Below are 22,752 nucleotides of genomic sequence, written 5' to 3'. Positions count from 1 at the left end.
ATGGAGTTGCTTCCTTTTAGCACTTATAAACTGAATTTACAGTCAAAGACTATCCCCGCTATTTTTTGCAATAGTAATCCAACCTTGGCCAGTATGATCCATAATAACTCAAACACAAGGCACAGATATAAGAGAAAGAACAATATTTCTTTTTACCTATGCTTCTTGATATACTTCCGTAGGGACAGAGTTTCTATTTCATTCAAATGTGGCATTCATGTGGTCTGGTAAAAACTGATTGCAATTTTATAGAGTTATATGTATTTTAAAATTGTATGCATTTGTACAGATTTTTGTTATTGGATAAAACAAACAATCTGCAAAGGCCTACTGTCTATGCACATGGGTCCATATATAAATTGAGTAACAATTTCCGGTGAACACATGAATTTAGAGTATCACATTGAATTTGTGCACGAGAGCAAAAAAAGGTGACCGGAATTTCGGTTCCTGTATTTAAATGCCTGTGGAGTACAGTCAGCAACAGTACATGTGGAACTCTGAAGTGTCTTTATATATTACAGTCTATATTTAGAGAGAGAGAGAGAAATACTGTTAAAATCGCAAAGGTAAGTCACAGAAGTTAGGAAATACCAGAGATGAAGGTTACCAAGGCAGTCTTAACTCTGCTCCCTTGTGCATATGCCTTATGATACAGGGTAATATTTTTAAAAGAACCTAAGTCATTTAGTACCGTAAGACCCAGATTTTTAAAAGTGTTTAGGTGTTCCTTTTCTCAGCATTGTAACACCTAGCTGACTTAGGAGCCTAAGTCCTTTTGAAAATGAGACTTAGGAGCTTAAGGCTCATTAAAAGTCATTGAGAGACACCAAAGAGCCTGTGTCACTTTTAAAAATTATATTTAGGCGTCGCAGTGCTGATTAGAGAAAAGTCTACGTACCTCTTAAAAACTGAGCTTAAGTCACTTAGGTGCTTGTGAAAATATTACTCATAATCTTTGACTTTTTTTTGGTAGAATCCTTGTCTCATTCAGTGTGGAGTTTGTATAGAGTACAGTATAAAACTTATGGGACAACAAGATAAAAGCAAGTATTAAAAATTTACCTCACACATGGAGCACTATCTGATCTACACTATTGAATGAAGCAGGAATCTTTAAGTTAAAATCAATATAATTAAAGATTGTTTCATAATGTACTCATGCAAAAGGATAGCATTAAGGTTGCAGAAGCAACCTTAACTCTGGAACTTTCAGGCTTTTGACAGGTCAAGTTGGCAAGCTTAACACATTATTTTATTTGTTTATTTAGGAGTCTAATACATTCATACTCTTCCAAGAGATCACTCATTGGCTGACAGAATTAATCATCATGTTCTCATTGAGCTACAATCATAGTTTACCAGGGTGAGTAAGTGCATGTCAGATGCCAACACTGATATCCATATTCAAAGGGAAGGCTGAAATAGCAAAAGCAGCAAGTTAACTGTAAAGTTCGTTTAATTAAAACAAATTCCTGAAAAATTAACAGGAAATATTAATGTAAAACACAAACCTCAATGTGTTCATGGTTTGGTGGCACTGGGAAAAACTGAGGGAGTCTCTTGCTCAGCCACATGGTAATGTCTCTGTTTGTATTAACAGCAAAGGGTTCATAGCCTTCTTGTAAGCCACAGATAGTAAAATATTTCAGGGAGCTGACGTCTTTGCCAAAGTTCATTCTTCCCACTTGAGACAAGCCCAGGCTGCACACAGGTATAAATCCTATCCAAAGAAAGAAAGAAAGAAAGAATTTATGCATCCCATATATTACAGAAGTGTTTTCTTGACATAACACAGTCAGAAATGGTTTGGGATAAAAATGCATGAAACCTGAACATGAAACATGAAAAAGTACAAACTCCTGTATTAGGGCGTAGTACTCTACCTTCCAGGAATCAGCAAGCAGCACATCTCTGTTATTGTTCTGAATACAAGCCTCTCTAAAAGGAGATGCAGCAAGAAATGATATCACATACCAGATAATTCACTGTTCAGAAATATCAGACAGTGATTGCCATATTGAACATAAGGCCAAATTCTCTGCTGGTGACCAGTGCTGCCAGCGCTCATGATTTTACAAGTCTTACAGTATTTGATTTTGCTCATCAAGCTTCAGCTCAGAGTTCTGGGGGTTTGGGGTTTTTTTAAAAACAAAAAACCTCTCCTTTCCTTTAAAAAAAATGTTTCTGGCCCTAATGGCTGCAGAGAAAAACTTGAAAACATGTCCCAAAGGTAACCTAAAGGTTTGAAAACCAGAAGGGCAAATAAAAAGAACCCACATTTATTTCTTTAAATCTCATTATTTTTATACCAATCTTATGATATTTTGGGGTCAGATTCATGACTTATGAATGCTTAGGGTAGGCAATATTGTACTGTAACTTCCGTGAAGTTGATGGATGGCATTGTCCCTGTGTAGCATCAGGTGCAAGTTTGGGGCACAACACTAGAACAAGACTGGTCTCTTGGTACTTCACATCTAAGAGAAGACCCTATTCATTAAAGAATGAAATTCATTCCTGTGCTGAGTAAACACAAGACCTATGCACCACTTCAAAAATTACATTAAGACATCTCTGGTTGTTAGATTCAGTCTGTTATTTTAGAAAATGAAGAAAATGTATTTTCTTTTCTTTCTTCTATTCATCCTTCTTATTCCCCTTTCATCTAACAATACTATTGAAAACTTATTTGACCTGTCTGCTAAAAAAAATCTATTAAGTTTAATAAAAGTGTCAAAAAGATAATTCCCTCCTTGCCCCCCAAGAAATGTAAATCTGGATGCTCCACTCCATTACGCTGGTAGAGGTGAGTAGAATCTAACGGAAATTGGGGAGGAGAAATGGCAATGGTCAACAGGCAGAGCAGCTGGATCTTCCCATTCTTTGGGGCCCTTGAAATTAGGGGCTATGCAGGATGGGAAGGAGCAGAGCCTCCATTCATGACATGCTCTGCCTACACAAGTAGAAGAATGTTACAGCCAAAAGCCACAGTGGTTAATGTTGTTCTGTATTAACTTCCAGACTTCAAAACTTCCTTTGAATATTTTATTACAGATAAAAAAGATTCACTGTCATTTACATGTATGTTAAGCACGATAAACATAAGGCCAGAAACTACAAGCCGCAGACTCTAGTCGGTAAGATTAATATCTGAATTTCTATCTTTGTGGCCAGGCTCTTAGTAACGAGACATCAGTTTCACACACAGATAATGAGATTGCTCAGTCACTCTGATTTATGACTACTTTTTATTGCAAATCTATTGTTAAAATATTATACAAACCATTTGTCAGCAGAATACTAGAACTAAATGGGAAAAATCATACTAAACAATTTATAACAAGAGGAGTTATATTTGCATAAATCAATATGTATTTAAATTAATATTTGCCTCACAGCTTAACTTACAGGGAAGCTAACATGCACCCTGCAGAGTTCAATGAACCATGATTGCAAATGTTTTTAGGCAAAGCCAAAAATCACAGCTCTGTCTGCAGTAGGATGACAAATCTTGATGCATCACTCAAGAAGAGTTGTTCTTGGGAGCAACTGTCCCTGGGGGCAGCAGTTAGTGTAGTTACAGGAAGGGTGTTCAGAGAAGACAGCATGGACCTCTGTAATGCAACTCATCACTTACAAGTTTCCACTTTATATATGGCAGGAGAAAGCCAACTAGATATAAGTTTATCAGACTTGCACCACATGCCTGCCTGCCTACCTAACACCTTGTCTCCCTTTACCCCTGTTTCTTATTGATGTAAAGCACTTTGAGAGTTCTTCAGCATGAAGGTCAACATATGAATGTCAGTCATCCTTGGGTAGAACTGCCCAGTGCTGAGCAGGCATTCAAGAGGAAGAAGGAACAAAAAGCCTCCCTTCCCATTTCTCCCCTTGCAAAAGGGGAAAGCACAACTGCAATTCTTGTGCTAAGGGAGCAAAATGACAGTACAAAAGAAGCTACCGCACAGCAGCATTAATCTTTCCAGAGTGGGTGGTATTATAGCCCTGCCCCACACTCCACAACGACATGCTTGTAAAGAGTGGTGCCAGGATTCTCCTCCCAGGCACTCTAAGGAAGCATGCACTGGAGGAAGTGATGTGTCTGAGTGACTCAATGTCTCCTGGAGCTCTCAATGGAGCAGTACAGCCCTGCACCATCCTCAATATAAAAAACTCTTTAAGTAGCATTGATATAACATACACCTTGATACAAATGACTCTGGAAACAACATACAATATTCCACACAAACATCCTGATTTCATTTTTTCTTTAAATAGCATTATAGGTTGGAAACTATGAGTGCATGCCATGTGTGTATGAGGAATTTTGGAACAGTCAGAATGCTATTGAAGTTATTAGTGACAGTACAGATGACCCATTTAAGAAACAGTAGGTGTATTTCTTTGATGTAGATAGGATTTTGTCTCATAAAGGAAAAAATATATATTTAGAATGAAATTTCAAGTCCCTGTCATCCACTCCGAAAAAAAAAGTGTACATGTAAAAAAGAGCTCTAAAATTTACTCAAAAACAGGAAAGTGGAAGAATCAAATGCAGTCTACATCAAATTCATGTGAATTTGCAATACAAGAGCAGATAGTTAAGGTGGGTTTTAGCAAGGGTCAATGTTTCATGTAAGGAAGTGGCAATATTTTTACCAAATTCTGTATCTACAGCTATTGGAGATCCAACTCAGATGAGGTAGTTCCTTACTACAGCAATCAGCTCATATATGAAAGAGTTTAGTTATGCATAATACAGGTAGTGGCAGTTGCTGTGATGAGCAGAAGCAGGCAGGAAAACAGTAGGAATGTAGAAGCTGAGTATATAATGAAAATGCAGTCCTGCATCTCAGGAGACATCATCACCCCAACAAGAAAGGGAAATGAGTGGTGTACAAGATGACACACATACACTATTAATTCTACTACATGCATGCATGTCTGTCAGATCTGGAGTAGCATTCTCACAGAGGCAAACATTATTAAAAATATAGTATACAGTTGCTTCTCATCACACCTTCACTAACACGGTCAAATGAATAGGAATCATAACCTTATCAGATACCTGTTTTTCAGCGATACCTTAGTACAATAAATACATCTGTAAGTTGTCTTTAAGTTATGCATATCTGACCAAGCAGCCTACATTGCAATGAATTTTGGACTAAATCCTTACCCAGGAAAATTTTTCACTTGAAATCGATTGGCTAAATGCAGAAGGTTCTCATTAACTCAGTAACCAGTCATTGTGACATGCAGATGAGAATCTGTATCATCAGCCCAGTTCCACAGGCACCAGATTAATCACCAACTCATTCTGCAATAGCCAAAATCCCCCAAATCCCCCCAGTGGACCAGTATTTGCTGTGGTGCCTCATAAATTGAGTGAAAATGGTTGAAGATGCCTGTGGCAGCATTAATTTGCTCTGTAGGTCAAATCCTGCCTTGACTTACATGCAATGCAACCATACCAAAGTAAATGCAGTTGCACAGGGCATGAGTCAGGGTAGGATTTGCCTCTCCCCTCTCCTGCAGGTTGCTTCTGGCAGATGCATATTGAATAACGGATTTGATCTTGACTACAACTCCATCCACTTTTTCCACATCCAAGGTGAACCACATAATGCCACCCTTTGCTCAATGCAAAAGGATAAGGGCAGCATAATTTCTGTGTAATTTATACTCTTTTGGAGAAGACGGGGTGCAACTTGTAACCTTTTTGCCACATATACAGTGCAGACATGAAAATCGTACTCTGAAGTTGCATTGGTGTAACTGGGGACGGAATTTGAATCATACTATATACCTAGCTGAATATTCAGAATTATAATGCATGAATACACCATACCTCCTGCATGAAATCTCTCTTGCACATACATATATAATGTGCAATTATCATTTAATAGTTATGTTTACTACTGACAAGAATGATATCTCACAAGTGGTACTGTCTGTCATCATTCTCTGGAACTCTTCTTGTTGGCAGTAGACCCTAAAATAGGGGCCTGTGAACCTGATTGGTAACTTGGCAGGGAGCCATGTTCCTTTTTCCCGGTTTGTAAATATGTTATAACACTAGCACTGGCTTATAAGTAGGCTGTATCCTCTAAAGCAGGGCAGATAACTCTGACAAACTGTTATTTTTTTCCTGAAGTGAAAAGCTTCATTCTGCAGCAACCTAAGTCTCCAACTGCCTGAAGCTGGGAGTGGACAACAGGGGATGGATCAGTCAAAATTTCCCTCTGAAGCATCCAGTACTGGCCACTGTTAACCTCTCAATTACCCTATCAGTTCAATGTTGGTGGGGGGGCGGGAAAGAGGTCATTCTTGCCTGCTTTTTGAGGGCAGGTCTACACTACAGCAGGAATTGACCCTGAGATCGATCCACCGGTGGTCGATTTAATGGGTCTAGTGAAGACCTGCCAAATCGACAGCAGATCACTCTCCAGTCAACCCCTGTACTCTACCCCCAACGAGAAGAGTAAGGTAAGACGACAGGAGATTTTCTCCCGTTGACTCCCCACAGTGTAGACCCTGCTGTAACTTGACCTAAGGTACGCCAACTCCAGCGACGTTATTCACGTAGCTGGAGTTGCGTAGCATAGGTCAACTTACCTCAGTAGTATAGACATAGCCTGAGTTACAGTTGTAAGACCTTGTTCAGTAATAAGGGCTGCGAAGTTCGCAGAATTGTGTACACTAGTAGGTGGAAGCAGGACTCTTCTACTCACACTCACCACACCTTCTTTGAGTGGGGAATGTAAATGAAACCAGGAGCAGCTCTAGGGCAGCACTGCTCTAGAAAGTAGGAGAAACAAAAATGAGCACTTCCTCTTCTTATGGTAGAGCTGGGAAAGCTGATGCAGGAGTAGTCATTTAACCTTCATCAGTTCTACTAACTCTACATCCTACTAAAATAGAGGCCAAAGAAAGTACAATGTAACCTGTTATTAAAAGCTATAATTTTGAAAGCACAGTAACATACTCTAAGAGATGTGTGCTCATCAGTCAATGTAAGTGTCCTTAGCATGTAGAGACACATGCCATTTCAACTGACAAATGCACGCGTGACAATGTGCTATTGCTCAATTACATCAGCTTACTTACACTCTGTGAATATGGCACAGAAAACATTTACAGTGGGGATGAATGCACACCATAGCAGACTAGAAAATTGAAGCTTTTTTTTTTAAATGAAGAGAGAGAAATAAGAATTTATTTTCATGACCCCATAAAAGTGCTGTTATATTCACCATTTTGTAGCACGGGGACAAGGCCCAAAAAGGAAAACTCCTGTCCCATGACATGAATAAGGGACAGGCAGCAGGGAAGTCATAGAAAGAGGATTTAATTCAAAGCCAATTAAGTGAATGGAAAAACTCCCATGGTTAACTGGTCTTTTGATTAGACACCTTCTGCATTCTATGAACTGCTCCACAACACTTCAATGACAACGTGGAGAGGAACTTGTACACAGGATAGGGTCTCTCTCTTCTATATATGTTTCTATTACAATGGGATCATACTCAGTGCTCCATAAATAATTAATATCAGGCAAGACTTGAGGAAGCCCATTGTCTCTTGTATGTCTGCAGAAACATCTCTCAGAGTTGCTTCAATGTCTTTTTGAAACTGGAAGCACAAATTGTGTCGCATAATACTGCAAATCCAGACAGAATGAAACAACTTTTTGTTCTACATTGAATATTTTGAGGGTGAAATTCTATTGGGCAATACAATCATTTTTCTGGCAAGCCATTTAGAGATTATTTACCAATATATGTAACATTCAGAAAACCAGAATACAAACATTGAAAATATGCAGTGAACAAACACAAATTTCCATTAACAGGGACCTGTCAAGTCTGAGAGATTTAAAATTCCATCTAGCAGTTTAATTTTCGTTTGTGGGTGTGTGCATTTTTCTGAGCAGCATACTAAATTATTCAGAAACACTTCTATCAGACATTTGCAGCCCTACAGTGGTTCTGCAACTGTAGCTATTAAAATCAATTCTTAATTCTACATACTGTCACTGAAGTGAACTTGAGATTTAGGCCTAATCCAAAGACCACCAAAGTCAATGGAAAAACTTTTCATTGTAAAAATCAAAATCAGCGTTCATCTTCTTTGCACCAACATTTCATTTACCTTCATTTTTCTTTTGAGGGCCTGAAGATAAACCTCAGAAACAAACCCCCCAAGTGAAAATATTATTACACCCAACAGTGGTTTGATTACTTATGGGAGTGCTAACAGTCTGCAGCCAATTGCCTAGAAATGGGACAGCAAGATGCACTGTTTATCTGCGGTACAACGGTATAATGGCACAAGACATGCCTATTTGAGAGCTGTCTAATACAAGAATGCTTGAACAGTATTGCCACAGCTGCAGTGAGTGGAGGTACTTGAAGTGTAGATCTCTTCGTACACAAAAAAGTTGCAGCTTTCTGCAGGAGTGGCCCACAATTTTGGAACTATTCCTGTCCTTTGTACAAATCCGATTAGATTTGTTGCCCTTCAGGACAAACTGAAATGTTTATTTATTTACTTACTCAAGCTTTAGATATGACTGAAAGTTTTCTTTAGCAGTTGTTCTTTCAATGTTGATTCTCTTCTCCCAAAACACATAGTCTATTACACAAACTTTTGCCATGATGCAGTGCAGTGGGTATGTGACAGGTTTCAGAGTAGCAGCCGTGTTAATCTGTATTCGCAAAAAGAAAAGGAGTACTTGTGGCACCTTAGAGACTAACAAATTTATTTGAGCATAAGCTTTCGTAAGCTACAGCTCACTTCAATGGATGCATTTGGTGGAAAATACAGTGGGGAGATTTATATACACACACACAGAACATGAAACAATGGGTTTTATCATACACACTGTAAGGAGAGTGATCACTTAAGATGAGCCATCACCAGCAGTGGGGGAGGGGGGGAGGAGGAAAACCTTTCATGATGACAAGCAAGGTAGGCTATTTCCAGCAGTTAACAAGAACATCTGAGGAACAGTGCGGGGTGGGGTGTGGGGGAGAAATTACATGGGGAAATAGTTTTACTTTGTGTAATGACTCATCCATTCCCAGTCTCTATTCAAGCCTAAGTTAATTGTATCCAGTTTGCAAATTAATTCCAATTCAGCAGTCTCTCGTTGGAGTCTGGTTTTGAAACTTTTTTGTTGAAGGATAGCCACCCTCAGGTCTGCAATCGAGTGACCGGAGAGATTGAAGTGTTCTCCAATTGGTTTTTGAATGTTATAATTCTTGATGTCTGATTTGTGTCCATTTATTCTTTTATGTAGAGACTGTCCAGTTTCACCAATGTACATGGCAGAGGGGCATTGCTGGCACATGATGGCATATATCACATTGGTAGATGCGCAGGTGAATGAGCCTCTGATAGTGTGGCTGATGTGATTAGGTCCTATGATGGTGTCCCCTGAATAGATATGCGGACACAGTTGGCAATGGGCTTTGTTGCAAGGATAGGTTCCTGGGTTAGTGGTTCTGTTGTGTGGTGTGTGGTTGCTGGTGAGTATTTGCTTCAGGTTGGGGGGCTGTTTGTAAGCAAGGACTGGCCTGTCTCCCAAGATCTGTGAGAGTGATGGGTCGTCCTTCAGGATAGGTTGTAGATCCTTGATGATGCATTGGAGAGGTTTTAGTTGGGGGCTGAAGGTGATGGCTAGTGGCGTTCTGTTATTTTCTTTGTTGGGCCTGTCCTGGAGTAGGTGACTTCTGGATACTCTTCTGGCTCTATCAATCTGTTTCTTCACTTCAGCAGGTGGTTGTAGGAATGCATGATAGAGATCTTGTAGGTGTTTGTCTCTGTCTGAGGGGTTGGAGCAAATGCGGTTATATCGTAGAGCTTGGCTGTAGACAATGGATCGTGTGGTATGATCAAAGCTAGAGAAATGTAGGTAGGAATAGCGGTCAGTAGGTTTCCGATATAGGGTGGTGTTTATGTGACCATCGCTTATTAGCACCGTAGTGTCCAGGAAGTGGATGTCTTGTGTGGACTGGTCCAGGCTGAGGTTGATGTGGGATGGAAATTGTTGAAATCATGGTGGAATTCCTCAAGGGCTTCTTTTCCATGGGTCCAGATGATGAAGATGTCATCTATGTAGCACAAGTAGAGTAGGGGCATTAGGAGACGAGAGCTGAGGAAGCGTTGTTCTAAGTCAGCCATAAAAATGTTGGCATACTGTGGGGTCATGCGGGTACCCATCGCAGTGCTGATGATTTGAAGGTATACATTGTCCCCAAATGTGAGTTATGGGTGAGGACAAAGTCACAAAGTTCAGCCACCAGGTTAGCCGTGACATTATCGGGGATACTGTTCCTGACAGCTTGTAGTCCATCTTTGTGTGGAATGTTGGTGTAGAGGGCTTCTACATCCATAGTGGCTAGGGTGGTGTTTTTAGGAAGATCACCAATGGATTGTAGTTTCCTCAGGAAGTCAGTGGTGTCTCGAAGATAGCTGGGAGTGCTGGTAACATAGGACCTGAGGAGGGAGTCTACATAGCCAGTCAATCCTGCTGTCAGGGTGCCAATGCCTGAGGTGATGGGGTATCCAGGATTTCCAGGTTTATGGATCTTGGGTAGTAGATAGAATACCCCAGGTCGGGGTTTTAGGGGTGTGTCTGTGCAGATTTGTTCTTGTGCTTTTTCAGGGAGTTTCATACCAATGGGTATGTGGTGTTTGTTTTGTGTTTATGTTATATTGGCATTAGGATCATTTTTAGCCATTATTTATATTGTAAATGAAAGTTTATGCACACAAGCCCCATGGATGGGAAGTGGGTGCACATAATCCCAATTAGGTGATGGGGGAAAGAAAGATACACGTAAGCCTGGTTTGATGGGTAATAGAAGCACACAAAACTTCTTTATCAGGAGATACACTTTTCTGTCAGATTCTACCCTATAAACAAGGGCTGCTGATTCATAAGGAATTAAACAGATTGAATAAACAAATTGCCTTCTCCCAACTCCAAACATCCACAACTTCTAGTGCTGAGGAGAAAAATAATTTGGCAAAGAGGCTCATTCAGAGGGGCAAAAGGAACATACAGTTAAGGTCATGGAGCATGGTCTGTGGCATACAGTAGTTGTGGTTCTGCTAAGGTGTGTGCCTCTGGTTGAGGAGTGGAGGGTATGTAGTGTTAGGTGACTATTTTTCATTTCCTTGCTTTTGTGGGTTTGCCTCAAATATGTATGTAGCAACTCTATCTACTTCGCAACAAATGTTTTATATAATTACATAATATATTACATAAATAATATACAGAATTACAGTAACTAGTCACTGTACTATCACCCTACGGCCAGATCAACACTAATGTTTTTGCTGCCATAATGAGCTACCTCAAGTTAAGTTGGGACAGATCCTTAAACTGCAAGCGAAATGAAAGGTTATTAGAATATAGGGCAATGGGTGAGGCAATGTAAACATAATATTCACAAGCGAAAAACATAGGAAAGAGAACAAAGAGAGGCAAGGGGAGGCCTATCAAAAAAGTTTTTTGTGGGAATAGTTTAATTTAAGGCTTTTTAAACTAACTGTAAAAAAACATGGGATCCAGCTCATTAATAACAATTATCATTGTAACATGATTTAAAATGATTTATAATACAAAAAGCATTTGGACACAAGTTCCTTTTTGTTCTCTCAGCTAATATAAATCTGCCTGTCAGACTCTTGCTATTTTGTATTATGCTGAATGTAACTATTAGCACTCAGACCAATCTTCTTTTAACCTACAACGGAGAAGGGAGGGATATCTCAGTGGTTTGAGCCTGCTAAACCCAGGGTTGTGAGTTCAATCCTTAAGGGGGACCATTTGGGATCTGGGGCAAAAATTGGCGATTGGTGCTGCTTTGAGCAGGGGGTTGGACTAGATGACTTCCTGAGGTCCTTTCCAACCCTGGTATTCTATGATTGTATGAGGTCATCAAAAAAAAGTGTACAATATTTCTATCATGAATTTTCCATCGGATTTCTTGTCTACCCTGAGGTCCCTCCAATGTATTTATTGCATGACAATTAAACTTTTTGGTGACTTCCACAGTTCTTTCCTCATAACAGAGTTGTGCAAAAAGTTGATGATTGTTTTTTATCTTTCCCTTAAGGCTTTTTAAAACGCATTTCTGGAATTTAAAAAAGTGACTCCCAGACACACAACACATGATGATGTTACTGGAAGGTAATATCTGAATTTTGGGTTGAATGATTCAGCCCATATCTCCCTGTTTCTTTCTTGAGACCAATGAGTACACATTAAAGGAGGAAGAACTTTCCCTTCTCAGCAGGAGGAACAATCCTTATTGTCCTTTAAAACGTTCTGAAAAATAAATGTGTTGGTGGTGAGAGGTTCTGTATTGTGTCCCCTGTTTGGCCACAGAATAGGCAGTAGCAGTATAAGCTTCCTGCATTTTGAGTGATGAGGTAGGTTGATTTTATTTACAGTCTTATTTCTGCAATATCAGCCTTTCCTTGCTGATGTCATGGAGATAACAAGGGAATACAAAGGAATCGCAGAATCCCAGTAGTCTGCGAAAAACTAAAAGTAATTCAGCCATGACTACCAGTTCTGAAGAAGTGCCTCAGTACTGTAACAAAATGATGAACCAAGCTGCTCTAACTGCAATCAGTGCTCAAGATCAGCATCATACAGTAATTACTATTCTATTTCCACTGATGTTCACCCTTTTGCCCTATGCAGTTCTCAACTAAATGAGAGAAAGCAAAGTTACTGTAAAGCAATGCCCAGTAACAAGTATTTTTCTGCCAAACTATGCTATGCACATGTGACAAAGCTACATTCTCATCTGCTCGTACACCCACAAAGAGCATGTTAAAAGGATGTCAACCCACAATAGGCACAATCTAGCAACAAAAGCAAATTAACAGCACAAAGCGTGCAACCACTTACCATCACCAACCTCAAAGTCCTTGAATGCAAGCTCTGAACCTGAGTCATCGAGCAAGATTTCACCATTCAGGGTGAACATCATGGTGTGCTCGTTCATGTCAACCATACATCCCACGACATCCCCAGCCAGCCAAGAGCGGCCAAAATGCTCATTACCCTGGTGCCACCGCTGGGCCTGAAAGGGATTTCAGAGAAGGATAAAAACAATGAGAGTATTTCCCTCCCCCTCAGTGATATGACTAATAATCATCCCCCTCAATTAACACAGCACTAGAATTAATACTTTTACAGCAACTCATTCTGAAATACTGCTCATGAGTATCACAAATACACTTTGAGAGTGGCAATCCTACAATTAATTTTGTTGAAGCACTCCGAACATCAGCATTGTAAAATGAGGCCAGTTAATAGATTAGGTAAACCGATATTTCAGCATAATAGTAACACATGTAAGAATATATTTTATTTTTATTTGGAAGATCTACAATAGGTCTGTCATGAAAATAATATGGTCTCAATTGCAAAGTTAAATAGCTGCTTTATAGTATTTTTTAAATTATTTCCATGGAATCGTTTGGCCTCTAAATTTCATGCTTCCAAGCAATCTTCAAAAATATGTTATTCTTAATGCATTTATTTAAATTTATGCAACATGCCTGCCATGCTCTCTATCGGCCTGAACATGCTGAGCAATTCTTGGTGCTGAGCAATTCTTGGAAGTAATGAGGACCCTCAGTTCCCACTTGTTTCTATAGAGGTAGTTGAGGGCATTCATTACCTCAAAGAGTGGCTCAGCACCTTGCATGACTGATCTCTAGAGGAATAAATATTGCAGGTTTGGATGGATGCCTGTTGTGGAGTTTGCATAAGAGCAGAATCTAAATAAATACATACAAATTCTTAGAAAATGTATACAAAAAAACCCCACTATCAGTGTATCTCTTCCTAATACACCCATTCTATCAGGACTAAGTTTCCATCCCTTACTCCCACTCCTCAAAAGCCTGGGAGAACACATGAGCCTTGCGGCATGCCCTGAAAGTCAACAATCTCAAGCTCTCTTTGACCAAGGGGGGAGTGAATTCCAGAACTGAAGAACCTTCATCTAAAATCCCTCCTGTAAACAGCATCCCAAATAAACTGGAATCTGCTAATTCCAGCACCTCAGCTGATCTTAACTTCTGTGGTACAAGAGGATAGAGCCATTCTTAAAAGATAATCACAGCTAAAATCCTTAAGAAATGTATCAGTCAAAACCAACATCTTATACAGCACCTGGAAATCAGATGGGAACTGGAATAGAACACACAGCAAGGATAAAATGTGCTTTCTGCAGGAAATAGAACTAAAAAGGAGGATAATGTCCATTACATTAATCTTAGCAAAATACACCAAAAGTATTACTAAAATCCCATTATTGGCTTACAAATAGACTGAAGAAGTTTTTACCTGAGATTGTATTAGCTTAGAAAACTTGACTGATGACATGGTTTATATCTAAAAGAAGGCAGGGAGTGGCATTCTCACTGCTGCTTTAGGTGTTAGTGATCTTACACAGTTGCAAGGAAAACATCAAGGCCCCAACTCAGGATTTAGCAGGAGAATTGATTCTCAGCTTTTTATTGTTATCATTTTCAAATATATTCAGTGCTCATCCTCTGCTAATGATGGGACACTGTGAATGGTTATTTAATTTGATCAGTCATTTAAAAAATCCTGACTTTTCAGTTCAATGTTAAGGCATCTGAATTTGTATCATACAACACTGTCAAATAGAAATGCAGTAACAACAATAAACTAGGGCTTGGCTTGACAATCTGCATTTCTGAAAACTGAGTTTGGGTAAAGAGTAATGTTAACTTCTGTCAAGTATTATAACAACAACAATGTAACTGAATTCCAACTCCAGACACAAAATGCAGTTAATACGCATTTTTGTACTAAGACATGAGTCACCACTAGTCTAGATAGCAACTGTTATCATGGCAGAGATTTCACATGCCTTCACACTAAAATGATCTTTTACTGTCACACTTTAATGAGTCATTTGACTCTTGTGAAGGATCAAAAACCAGTGGCATAAAAAAATGTTCTGATTATCTACATATTACCCATCCAACTAGATTTCAGTCTTTCATTGTTTCTTTCATACTGAAGCTGGAGCTAGAACTACCTGCTTTCTCATACTTAATTTGTGCTAAATACTGGAATAATGGAAATTTCCATTAAAATTTAGTCTTCATTTTCATAACTTTTACATTCTTATATTCTTAACCAAATTCAGTCCAATGGAATTACTGCTGACGATGAAAATCACATTCTCTTTCCTATAGATATTTCCTATAGGGAGATCACTGCACTAGGATTCAGGAGAAATGGGCTCTAATCTCAGCTCTCCCAATGACTTGATTTAGGGTAAGTGACTTAAGTGCTCTGTGCCTCAAATACACACCCAATTTTGTACAGTGTTTTGAGATTTTCATATGAAAAGAGGTATGGAAGTGCCAAGTGCTCTTACTGTATTTTTGCCAAGTAATACGGTTCTACATTCTAAAATATTATTTTACCTTTCATTTCACCCAAACCTTAAAGAGGATTCTTAATATTTTCAAACACTGAAACAAAAGCTAAGGCACAGAAGGGCATTAAGCTGAAACAACTAGAATAGGAAGAAAAAATAAGTGATTTTTGTTAACAACTTACTGTCACTACTTGCAATCAATCCCATCAAAACAAACCTATACAAACCTTGAAGCCATCAAAGACAAAAGCTTGCTCATCTGAGCCAAGTTCCTGGTCTGGCTGGCAGCCTGGCCTAGTCCAGCCAACTCTCATGTCTCCTGCAGTGACAGCCTCAAACTCAAAGTACCATTTTCCAGACTTCACTGCGTAAGTCTTCTCAGTGCGGAATATCCGGAACCTTTCCATTATCCCAGTGCACATGTCTGACCTTGTAGCTGCAGGGGGAAAAAAAGGCCCTTACGTTTATCTGATAACAAAATGAAAGTAATGAAAATAAACGGAGATTACTGTATAGTATCCATACCTCTCAACCTTATAGAAAAATATTAGGAAGTAGATAAAGGCATTTAGCAATGATTTACCATAAGCCATGATGCTGTATAGCCAAGAATTGAAGCCCCGAAAGCTCAGTTAATCCAGTGAGCTAGTAATGCTACCAATGATTGGTAATCCACCAGAAAATATCATAGACTCAGATTTTAAAGGCCAGAAGGTTAATTATGAACATCTATTCTAGCCTCCTTCATAACACAGAGTACAGAATTTTTACTCAATATTCCTACTTCAAGCCCATATTGTGTGGTTGAGATAGATCATATATTTTTGAAATACATCCCATCTCAATTTAAAGACTTCAAGAGATGGAGTTTACACTACATCCCTAGATAAATTGTTCCAAACAGTAATTACACCTCACTGTGAAAAAAAATAAAAGTGCTTTATTTTCAGTCTGAATTTTTCTAACTTCAACACCCAGTCTTTGGATCTTATTATGACACTCCTTGCTAAATTAGAGTGCTCTACTATCAGAAATCTTCTTCCCTAGTTGGTACTTAATCTGATATTTGATATGTTAATTAGATAGAGCTTCTTAAATCTCTCAGTGTAACACTGCTGTACAAATATTTAGTTACTGTAATGAGTCCTACCCACAGCATAGCTACAGGTACTTGGACCATGTAATTTTAGCATCCTTTTTCTGCAATGGGAGGAGTGGGCAGAAGGAAAGGATACATTTATCCGCATGAGTCTCTAATGCACCAGATGACCACATTTCTGCATTAGAAAAAATATCAACTTCCGACAAGGAGAAAGGGCAGAGGGTTTGAAAAAACAGGTGCCCTTTAAAATACAATGTAGAACAAATAACTGGCATTTCTTATTATAATAAAACTGATTGATCTGAGGTTAAGTGGGTGAGGTCATATCTTTTATTAGACCTACTTCTATTGGTGAGAGAGATAAGCTTTTGTGAATACACAGAGCTCAAGGCTGTAAACTGTTCAAGGGTAAAAGAAAAATCTATGTTTTTATGATGTTTGAAATCAGACCCAAACAGGTATTTAGAAAATATTGCTGGACACTGAAATAACATATATGATTTCAATTGAATAGACTATCCTTATTCACTTTCCATCCTAAACTGTTGTATAGATATTGTGTCCTATTAAACAGTTGCCCTGACTGCAACAGGTAAAGAACAACACACAAGTTTACAGGCTAAAAGGTTACAGGATAAAAGTATCAAATTTTCTGCCTTGAACATACTTTTCCTTCAAGACTAATATGGCTACATAACAATTCACTCAAGAGGGGCTCAGCATGAAACACTATTTTAAAAATCTCCAGTAGACGGACACATTAATCTTACTCTTACCACTGACATTATTATGCAAACAGTGTGTCATGTATCTTGATCACAACAGATGTAAACTCCACAGAAAGATTAGTGATACATTGCATAAGTGAACCATTGCAGCTCCTAATGCACCAGAGAACTGTGGAGTGGTTGGGAAATGCATGGGTTTAAAAAATAATCTAAGTCAGTAAATAAAATGTATTTAGATTTTAAAAAGGAAAGAATGTGCATGTGTCACTTTGGAGTGCATGAATAAATCTATTATTCTCTCCTCTTTTTCCCTTTCAACTGACACTGAGGTTTCACACTTTATCTCTAATCTCTGACCCACTCCACTACTCTCCTGAGCCCGTATATGTCCTGACTTCCTGCTTTCATGCACTCCTCTTCCTTCCTCCTCAATCTCCAGCTCTTCTCTGGCTCCATCTCCTCAGAATATAAGTATATTATGGTTTCCTCCACAGACAAAAAAAGCCAGCCATTGATTTTTCCCCTCCCCCATTATGCCATCACTCCCTTCCTTCCCCTCAGCTCTAACCTTGTTAAGCATGCAACCTACAACCATTGCCTTGAGTGATTATCCTCTCCAACTTCGCTTCTGTTCTCCTCACTCCAATGAAACTGTGCTCACAAAGTTTTCTAATGCCCTCTTCTAGAAAATGTCTCAAGGTTTCTACTTCACCCAGAACTTTCTTGATCTCTATTTTGCTTCTCATACCTTCATTCATACCCTCCTCCTTGACATCTTATCCTGTCCTCTTCCTATCTCTCTGGCTGATCCATGGAAAGAGATACAGAGTAGGAGAACCCACCAAAAGGGTGTACCCAAAGGGCTCTCATGTTGGCTGCCTCCTTTTCTCACTTTACAACCTCTCTTTCATCACAGCTTACACAGCTTCAACTACCACCTCTAAACTGATTACTTGCAAACCCTCACTATTCCTAAATTATCTTCCCCCATCCAGTCCTGAATTTTATCTGTTTCTGACATTTCCTTCCAAATGTCCCATTGTCAATTTAAACTTAACACAGTCACCCTTGTGTAAAGTAGGTGTAAATGGCAATGATCACATTTTACAAAGCTGTAAAGGACTACAAGGCACAAGGAGGAGAAGGAGAAGGAGAAGAAGGCCCCTTATTGCCTTCCCAATTCCCATATTCTCTGTCATTATAGACAATGTCATCATCTTACCAGTCAGTCAGGCCCACAACCTGGGGCTCATCCTTTGAATCCTCTGTTTCCCTTCTCCTGCACATCCAGACTATGTCTGGATCCTGCTGCTTCTTTCTCCATAATATTTCTAGAATTCATTCTTCTACAAACAGCTAAAACGCTTATTCAGGGACTCGCTCATCTTGAGTACTGTAACATCCTCCTCATCTCTGATCTTCCTGTTAGCTCCACAGCTTCCCTTCAGCCTGTACAAGACATAGCTGCTAAAATCACCTTTCTTGCCTGCTGCTTTGACCATGACAACAACCCACTCCCCACCTCACCTCTCCAATCCCTCCACTACCTTAAATTCCAGCTTATTGTTCAAGCCTTGAAGATTCTATGTAACTGTCTCCTCTGTACTTATCTGTTCTTGTCTCTTTTCCTGCCTTCCATCCCCTCATCTCCACCCTGCCAGTGATGCCAGCCTTGGCAAAACTGCCCCAAACTTTCTTCCACACAGCTGTTTATAAACTGCATTTTCTATCCTTGTTGCTCTACATGCCCACTGCCCTCGCAGCATCAAATGCCTCCTGAAAACCCCTGGTGTCATAACTCTACAAGAAATTAGCTGACTACTAATAGCAAGGTTGAAGAGAAGTTGGGAATAGTGTACATATCTAATTAAAAAAAACAACTGAACATCACCCGACAACTTGTATGTTTCACCCATTGTCCCTACACTTTGTCTGATTCACTGTATTTTTAGATGCCAAATAGCTCTGTATCTTCTTATGATGTTTGTACAGCACCTAGAATATTTGGGGTGCTACCTGAAGCAATAAATAACAATAAGGATACAGCTGAAGGTATTCCATTTGGTTAATCGAGGCTTAAAAAAAAAATCGTGAACCAAAAATCAGAAAACCACTAGAGGTCTCTAAATCCTTTTACAATACACTATATAGAATTTGAATGATGAAGAGGGGCTTCCCACAATGTTTCAAAGGAAAACATCCTATGTCAGACAAGAAAACCTGAGAAAGCAATGATTCTGCAAAACAATCATATTATGTAACATATATATATATATTTGAAAAGCTTGGGGCAGGTTTTTAAATTCATTTTTAGAATATGACAATACTATGAATTGATAGAATTAAACTGCTATATTTTATAAAAATATAAAATATAGCAGTTTAATTCTATCAATTCATAGTATTGTCATATTCTAAAAATGAATTAAAAAACCTGCCCCAAGCTTTTCAAATACCTTGAACATATTACTTAGAAAAATGAAGGTTTATTCTTTATTTGCATTTATTTAATATTATTATTCAAATTTTATTAAGTCTAGGCACTAAATTAAGCATGTAATACATTGGCATAAAAGCTAAGTAGTATGTAACTGGAAACATCCAATTTAGTACAAACATAATAAAATAACTAAAAAACAGGAGCCACTTCTGCGACACTTATTCATGAATGTTAAGGCTAAAAGCATCTCAAAACTGTGGTATTTGTGCGTGTGAACTGTATGTGAATGTGTTTGTGTAACAATTGCAAAGTAAACCCCAAGAAGGGGAATCCATACCCCAACATACACCAGAGAAGAGTCCTCCATGGCACTATAAATCTCCACACTACACTACAGAGGATGCAATATCCAGCATTTAAACAATCGATATACACAAGATTGGTTCATGTTCTCTCAAGCATAATGTATTCTAAATAAATAAAATAGAAGGATATTGATAGAGTGAATTCAATATAAAATTACCTTATTTCACTTCATTTAGCATATTCCTAGGAAAACCTCGCGAATATGAAGGTATTTTGCATAATTTTCTCCATCCCAGCAGGCTCATATATTAATTGCAAAAGAATTGTTATATGCATCCATAGTCTTCCTCACATTAGCTTTATGCCCCCACCCTCTTGCAAATTTTATTCCTACTAAGAATAGGAATATTTTGTGTGTGTTCCTGTGGGTAATGACCACTCTTTCTTCTTGGTAGCCTCATATGTACTCACCCACTTTCCCATCACGACACCCTGTTAAGCTTCCTCTGCAATGCCAGTCAAGGAAAAACCTCAAAGCAGTTTCTCTCTGAATTCTCAGAGGAGAACAATGGAGATAATCAGGCAATTTTTCTTGGGCATTACCATTTCTGCTCTCAAGATTTCTGGCATACACCTATTTAAATCAGCACCTAAAATAGGGTTCTGAATGTTTAAATCTTATAAATTTGGTTTCAATAATGCTTTCTTTTCATTATTCTTTCCTTCAGCATTGTTGTAAACACAGAACACTCTTTTTAATAATATTGAGAAGTTAATAACTGAAACTTATGAGTTTCATTCTACAATTCTACCACAGAAACACAGGCCACACATCTTGAAAAATAATTAGCTTTGGGCCCTGATGCAATCTACTGCATAGCTGAGAGTATCATTAATTAAAACATATGCAGACTTAAATATTTAAGTGTAGTGAGAGCCATTCTGTTGAATTTACCATCTGTTATTTAATGAGCATTGCTAGTGGGACAGTGCTTACAGTACATACAGCAACTCTCAGTCCTTAGTTTGCTGTCTAAAATGGACTAACAGCACATTTCAGACACCAGCAATTTAGGGGTAATCTCAAAGTGGTACAAGCATATCGTCTTAATGATTTCATTATGTACTTATGTTTTGATGAAGTTAAGGACATCTTCTTAACTATCACCAAAGCACACAGAAGAGACCACCAAGCACCAACATGCATACTCAGACCTATTAGTTTATTTCCAAAGCCATGTATACTACAGCAAGCTTTATAATACATAATTATGAAAGCTTCCCTAAGACATACTTTCTCTTCGTATATACAATTTATAATTTCTGATTTTTTCCCATAATGTATTTCCCTGCAGCCATTATCTATTTTATTTCTTTATACAGCTGATGCAATGATAAAATAACATCTCCTCTGAGCGGCAGGTTATCTCCAGTAGTTATCAAATGCCAACTAAGGAAATTATGCAGAAAGTATCTTCACACACTAGATGTTCTGTGATTAGAATACTCATGAGCAACACTGCACAGTCTGTTCATTATCTGTAAATTTAAACTGACTGGGAAAGTGACCATCTTTCAAATGAGGGCACTCACAACTTGATTAGAAGTCCTTTCTAACGGCTCCCTACTATTAGAGCAATCATCTAAAAACTATTATAAAAATGGTGTCACTGGAGTCACAGTTTACAAGAATTTGTCACCTATTTTCTTGTCTTTGAGATTAGTTCTTGCATTGGACATTAAACCAGGATGAAACACTGACAACAGCTAGTTTGCTACTTGCTTAAAAGTAGTTGAAAGAATATAAAGGTTCATTCTTTCTTGAACACACATGCGTAACATCCAGTACTGCAGCCTTAAAAGTTATGCCCCTACATTAAGAAAGTAAATAAATCCTCAGCTTTTAGAGAAAAGTATTTCAGAGCCAATGATTTCACACAAACTAAGTTAAACTGATGTGTAAGAATAAAACAAAGTTGTCTGCAGCCACAGGAAGTCTCAATGACATTCAGGTCCACACTAAAGGATCCTTTGCAGTATTAGGAATTACATTATTCAATTTCCTACATACAGTATGTATAAATTGGTTCTGAATCTGACTACAACCAAGCAAATTCACCAAATTCTGAGGTCCTTACTCAGTTTACAAGGAGTTCTTTTACTCAGTTCTTCAACGGCTCTGCTGTGAGAGTTTGATGTAGACGTTAAGGCAATGCTTGATTCAGACACCAGTCCTTGGGAACACTACCATAAGGCTGAGGGACTCAGAAGATTGATTAGCATAACCCAATGGCCTGGGAAGACTTAGTGGAGTCCCTACATGCTGAGGTGTTTTTGGGCACAGAGCCTTTCTGGGTACCCATTCCCATCTCAGGAAAATGAGACATGGACTGGATGCAGGGTCATCAGGCAGACCGGAGCTGGAATACAATAACTCATGCCACCTCTAAGAAATGAAGGTTAAGGCAATTTTCCTTGACAATAAATGTGCTGCTAGCAAGTAACTTGAACGTGGAACACTTCCCTGATTTGGAATAGACATTGTGCTTGTTCATCAATGAGAGATGAGCACAGCTTGAAGCCAGTGGATTTGGTCATCCTCAGCAGCCCTGCAATGCCTCAGGAAACAGTTCAAACAGGGCTAAAAAAAAAACCTAATAAACTTAACAACAAATGATATGCCTATGTCATTACCAATACCTACTGTAACATTACATG

The 22,752-nt window shown here is 38.7% G+C and overlaps 1 protein-coding gene across 2 annotated transcripts in view; it reads right to left on the bottom strand.

The window, feature by feature from the left end:
- RYR2 (ryanodine receptor 2) overlaps positions 1-22,752 on the bottom strand; it is a 735,866-nt gene that overhangs the window by 278,632 nt on the left and 434,482 nt on the right. For both annotated transcript variants that reach the window (XM_043511417.1, XM_038395332.2), the window contains 3 exons: positions 15,686-15,894; positions 12,938-13,112; positions 1,515-1,723 (listed from right to left, as the gene is read on the bottom strand). In XM_043511417.1, coding sequence (XP_043367352.1) covers positions 1,515-1,723; positions 12,938-13,112; positions 15,686-15,894 — 593 coding nt within the window. The remainder of the gene's footprint in view (positions 1-1,514; positions 1,724-12,937; positions 13,113-15,685; positions 15,895-22,752) is intronic.

The sequence above is a fragment of the Dermochelys coriacea genome, chromosome 3 (assembly GCF_009764565.3).
Source record: "Dermochelys coriacea isolate rDerCor1 chromosome 3, rDerCor1.pri.v4, whole genome shotgun sequence".
Lineage (NCBI taxonomy): Eukaryota > Metazoa > Chordata > Testudines > Dermochelyidae > Dermochelys > Dermochelys coriacea.
The sequence above is the reverse complement of the archived record's forward strand: the minus strand, read 5'-3'. Positions and strand labels throughout refer to the sequence as shown.